The sequence below is a fragment of the Salmo salar genome, chromosome 27, assembly GCF_965601325.2.
Source record: "Salmo salar chromosome 27, fSalSal1, whole genome shotgun sequence".
In the NCBI taxonomy this organism is placed as follows: domain Eukaryota; kingdom Metazoa; phylum Chordata; class Actinopteri; order Salmoniformes; family Salmonidae; genus Salmo; species Salmo salar.
Window position 1 is genome coordinate 36994001 of NC_138317.1, and position 6000 is coordinate 37000000.

Genomic DNA, 6000 nt, shown 5'->3' on the forward strand with positions numbered 1-6000 from the left:
AATAAGCATTTTTCTACGGCTGGCCATGCTTTCCACCTGGCTACCCCTTCCCCGGTCAACAGCACTGCACCCCCCACAGCTACTCGCCCAAGCCTTCCCCATTTCTCCTTCTCCCAAATCCAGTCAGCTGATGTTCTGAAAGAGCTGCAAAATCTGGACCCCTACAAATCAGCCGGGCTAGACAATCCGGACCCTTTCTTTCTAAAATGATCTGCCGAAATTGTTGCAACCCCTATTACTAGCCTGTTCAACCTCTCTTTCGTGTCATCTGAGATTCCCAAAGATTGGAAAGCAGCTGCGGTCATCCCCCTCTTCAAAGGGGGGGACACTCTTGACCCAAACTGCTACAGAACTATATCTATCCTATCCTGCCTCTCTAAAGTCTTCGAAAGCCAAGTCAACAAACAGATTACCGACATTTCGAATGCCACCGCACCTTATCCGCTATGCAATCTAGTTTCAGAGCTGGTCATGGGTGCACCTCAGCCACGCTCAAGGTCCTAAACGATATCTTAACCGCCATCGATAAGAAACAATACTGTGCAGCCGTATTCATTGACCTGGCCAAGGCCTTCGACTCTGTCAATCACCACATCCTCATTGGCAGACTCAACAGCCTTGGTTTCTCAAATGATTGCCTCGCCTGGTTCACCAACTACTTCTCTGATAGAGTTCAGTGTGTCAAATCGGAGGGCCTGTTGTCCGGGCCTCTGGCAGTCTCTATGGGCGTGCCACAGGGTTCAATTCTTGGGCCGACTCTTTTCTCTGTATACATCAATGATGTTGCTCTTGCTGCTGGTGAGTCTCTGATCCACCTCTATGCAGACGACACCATTCTGTATACTTCTGGCCCTTCTTTGGACACTGTGTTAACTACCCTCCAGACGAGCTTCAATGCCATACAACTCTCCTTCTGTGGCCTCCAACTAATACAAGTAAAACTAAATGCATGCTCTTCAACCGATCGCTGCCTGCACCTGCCCACCTGTCCAGCATCACTACTCTGGATGGTTCTGACTTAGAATATGTGGACAACTACAAACACCTAGGTGTCTGGTTAGACTGTAAACTCTCCTTCCAGACTCACATCAAACATCTCCAATCCAAAGTTAAATCTAGAATTGGTTTCCTATTTCGCAACAAAGCATCTTTCACTCATGCTGCCAAACATACCCTTGTAAAATTGACCATCCTACCGATCCTCGACGATGTCATTTACAAAATAGCCTCCAATACCCTACTCAATAAATTGGATGCAGTCTATCACAGTGCCATCCGTTTTGTCACCAAAGCCCCATATACTACCCACCACTGCGACCTGTACGCTCTCCTTGGCTGGCCCTCGCTTCATACTCGTCGCCAAACCCACTGGCTCCAGGTCATCTATATGACCCTGCTAGGTAAAGTTCCGCCTTATCTCAGCTCGCTGGTCACCATAGCAGCACCCACCTTTAGCACGCGCTCCAGCAGGTATATCTCTCTGGTCACCCCCAAAGCCAATTCCTCCTTCAGCTGCCTCTCCTTACAGTTCTCTGCTGCCAATGACTGGAATGAGCTACAAAAATCTCTAAAACTGGAAACACTTATCTCCCTCACTAGCTTTAAGCACCAGCTGTCAGAGCAGCTCACAGATTACTGCACCTGTACATAGCCCATCAATAATTTAGCCCAAACAACTACCTCTTCCCCTACTGTATTTATTTATTTATTTTGCTCCTTTGCACCCCATTATTTCTATTTTGCACTATCTTCCACTGCAAATCTACCATTCCAGTGTTTTACTTGCTATATTGTATTTACTTCGCCACCACGGCCAATATTTGCCTTTACCTCCCTTTTCTCACCTCATTTACTCACTTTGTATATAGACGTATTTTTCTACTATATTATTGACTGCATGTTTGTTTTACTCCATGTGTAACTCTATGTTGTTGTATGTGTCAAACTGCTTGCTTTATCTTGGCCAGGTCACAATTGTAAATGAGAACTTGTTCTCAACTTGCCTACCTGGTTAAATAAAGGTGAAATAAAATACAAATAAAATACAAATAAAATAAAATAAAAAAAGTAGTGCACTATGTAGGAAATAGGGTGCCATTGTGAGACTTGGCTCTGGGCTTCCACTGACCTTTATTATGCAATCAAACAGCTAATCCTGAAGGTGGAATGAATTCTCCCACCAGACACAGATTTTATAGATTTCAAATGAGATAGTCCACCAGCGGGTTGATCTATATTTTTTATCTCTGTCAGAACTAACACCCTGCTGAATGTTACACAGGCTAGCTACTAGCTAGGGCAACACATGAATTGTTGTGTTTTTTTACGTCTGTGCTAATACAAAGTCGGATTTTGTACGGGGGGCTAGGACGAGGTCAACAAAGACCAGCGTAGTGGCTCTTTTTCAGGTAATTGATACTACCTTGGACCAAGCTGTGGTTTAATCCCTTGAAATCCACTCCAGGCTGTCAACAGCATTCTAATACCCTTTAACTCCTAATTGTTTTACAACGCAGATGGAGAGACGGGAGAGACTGATACGAGTGGTATACCAAACATTAGGAGCACCAGCCTCAATTCGTCGGAGCATGTACTCTACAAGGTGTCGAAAGTGTTCCACAGGTTTGCTGGCCCATGTTGACTCCAATGCTTCCCACGGTTGTGTCAAGTTGGCTGGATGTCCTTTGGGTTGGTGGATCATTCTTGCTACACACAGGAAACTGTTGAACGTAAATAGCCCAGCAGCATTTGCTGTTCTTGACACAAACCGGTATACCTGGCACCTACTAACATACCCCGTTCAAAGGCATTTAAATATTTTGTCTTACCCATTCACCATCTGAATGGGAAGCATACACAATCCATATCACAATTGTCTCAAGGATTAAAAATCCTTCTTTAATAACCTGTCTCCTCCCCTTCATCTACACTGATTGAAGTGGATTTAACAAGTGACATCAATTTAGGGATCACAGCTTTCACCTGGATTCACCTGGTCAGTCTGTGTCATGGAAAGAGCAATAATGTTTTGTCTACTCAGTGTTTCTGGCAAAACTGGATGGATCATGTGTCCGTAAAATGTATAAGCTGGAAGTAGATGCCTAAGTATTTTACTCCAATTACGTGAATTACCGTAAATTCCGGACTATAACCCGCAACTTTTTTCCCACGCTTTGAACTTCGCAGCTTAAACAATGACGCGGCTCATATATGGATTTTTCCCACTTTCAAATTTGTGGGTCCTGACAGCGTGTAGCATTGTCAAAAAATCCACTATCATCAACGGGTTTCGAAAGGCTGGACTGCTTCGTGTTGAAGAGGGCTCAGCGGGGGATTTGCCTCCGGATGAAAGTGACGAGAGCGACAATGAAAACGATCCAATATCGGATGAAGCAATTCTGAGGCTATTCGACACCGAAGGAGATGACTTCAGTGGTTTCAGTGCACAGGAGGAGGAAGATAGTGACCAATGACTTTCTTGGTAGGCTACTGTTTACTGCTAATTTTTTTGTTTCGTTAAAGCCTATTTATTTTTGTTACAAGCCGTGCTTCGTTAAAGCCTATTTATTTTTGTTACTCAGTGTATATCTAGAGTGAACAACAAATACTTACACTTTTATTCTATTCCTTATAAATATCAATATGACTTGGAATCATGACAAAGATAACATCTCATAACACATCATATGACAAGCTACTTTCACATAGGGAATAAAGGCCATGTTCCACTCCCACTCCAAGCCTTTTATTAGGGTCCTATGTAAATCAGTGTGTCTGGGTAATCAATCATAGGATGACCCCTATCCCAGTCTGGATCATTAAGAACCAAGGTAACATTTTATATTAACTTTCAATAATAAGCCGTTAGTAGATCATTTTTAACTCGTTTTACAATTTGCAAACAATTTACAAATGTTCAGAAAACACACCTTATAATTGAGTGTAAATTAAAGTTACTATAATTATTATTAATATTCATTAGTCTTTGAGATGGTGTGTTTATTTTTACTCTTGTGCAGTAATTATTATTCAACGTCATGTCTATTTTTGTGGAACTCTGTCTGTGGAAATGTTAAGTTAGTGTTATTTTTTAATTAAATCTGTAAAAATGAAATAAAATATTACAAAAAAATAAATTATTATAGTAAGTGTTTCCAGAACCACTGCTCTACGACTAGTTAGTAACTTACTAGAGTACGACCAGCTTGAAGACTGGTTGGTAACTTACTAGAGTACGACTAGCTTGAAGACCGGTTGGTAACTTACTAGAGTAGACCAGCTTGAAAATTGGTTGATAATTTACTAGAGTACAACCAGCTTGAAAACTGGTTGGTAACTTACTAGAGTAGACCAGCTTGAAGACTGGTTGGTAACTTACTAGAGTAGACCAGGTTGAAGACTGGTTGGTAACTTACGACCAGCTTGAAGACTGGTTGGTAACTTACTAGAGTAGACCAGCTTGAAGACTGGTTGGTAACTTACGACCAGCTTGAAGACTGGTTGGTAACTTACTAGAGTAGACCAGGTTGAAGACTGGTTGGTAACTTACGACCAGCTTGAAGACTGGTTGGTAACTTACTAGAGTAGACCAGCTTGAAGACTGGTTGGTAACTTAGGACCAGCTTGAAGACTGGTTGGTAACTTACTAGAGTAGACCAGGTTGAAGACTGGTTGGTAACTTACGACCAGCTTGAAGACTGGTTGGTAACTTACGACCAGCTTGAAGACTGGTTGGTAACTTACGACCAGCTTGAAGACTGGTTGGTAACTTACTAGAGTAGACCAGCTTGAAGACTGGTTGGTAACTTACTAGAGTAGACCAGGTTGAAGACTGGTTGGTAACTTACGACCAGCTTGAAGACTGGTTGGTAACTTACTAGAGTAGACCAGCTTGAAGACTGGTTGGTAACTTACGACCAGCTTGAAGACTGGTTGGTAACTTACTAGAGTAGACCAGCTTGAAGACTGGTTGGTAACTTACGACCAGCTTGAAGACTGGTTGGTAACTTACTAGAGTAGACCAGCTTGAAGACTGGTTGGTAACTTACGACCAGCTTGAAGACTGGTTGGTAACTTACTAGAGTAGACCAGGTTGAAGACTGGTTGGTAACTTACTAGAGTAGACCAGCTTGAAGCCCTCTCCGGTGGACTCCGGGTCAGAGTAGAACTCCAGCCACAGGTTGTTTGAGGTACTGATGAGGGTGAGACCCAGCATGGCTGAGCCTGTAAACGCCCCCAGGACATGAGCAGTGCTGTCTTTACCATCATAGATCTGCGGAGATAAGAGCTCACTTTAGTTCATTTATTAGGCCTTATAGAGAAATGTGTCTCGCATTAAAGATCACTGAGTTAGACACTATTAAAACATCAACATTTACAGACAACATGACATAGATGACAACAACCACATTAATTAAACAGATAGAGCTACATAGACTCTACATAAACAGAGAGAGCTTCATAGTCACTACATAATCCGATAGAGCTACATAGACACTACATAACCCCATAGAGCTACATAGTCACTACATAATCCGATAGAGCTACATAGACACTACATAACCTCATAGAGCTACATAGACACTACATAATCCGATATAGCTACATAGACACTACATAAACCGATAGAGCTACTGTACATAGACACTATGGGCTTACAATAAACTAACTGCCAATACATTCTAAATACAGTGCCAATGGTAGCTCAAATGTCCCCAGGATCGTCAACTTGTTCTACTTACCACCTCTGTGAACTGGCTTCTCTATATGCGGGCCAGTAATGTTCACGGTTTTAGCCACAGGTTGCGCGCCTCTCTTGAATTGGTTTCTCCCGTTTCGGGGATGTTTTAAAATGTTATATTCATGCAAAGTATGGATTTGTTTTTTTTTGTTAAGTATTTGCCACTGCAATGTCAAGTGTGTAATAGCCTAGCTAATGAGAATGTAGGCTACCTGTTAAAAGGGTGCTAATGGTTTACGACAGATGAGAGTAGGTCCTTG

At 42.3% G+C, this 6000-nt stretch overlaps 1 protein-coding gene across 2 annotated transcripts in view; it reads right to left on the minus strand.

The window, feature by feature from the left end:
* Nucleotides 1-6000, minus strand: part of LOC106588997 (CUB and sushi domain-containing protein 3) — a 347202-nt gene that overhangs the window by 227169 nt on the left and 114033 nt on the right. For both annotated transcript variants that reach the window (XM_045709277.2, XM_014178612.3), the window contains exon 16: nt 5116-5272. In XM_045709277.2, coding sequence (XP_045565233.2) covers nt 5116-5272 — 157 coding nt within the window. The remainder of the gene's footprint in view (nt 1-5115; nt 5273-6000) is intronic.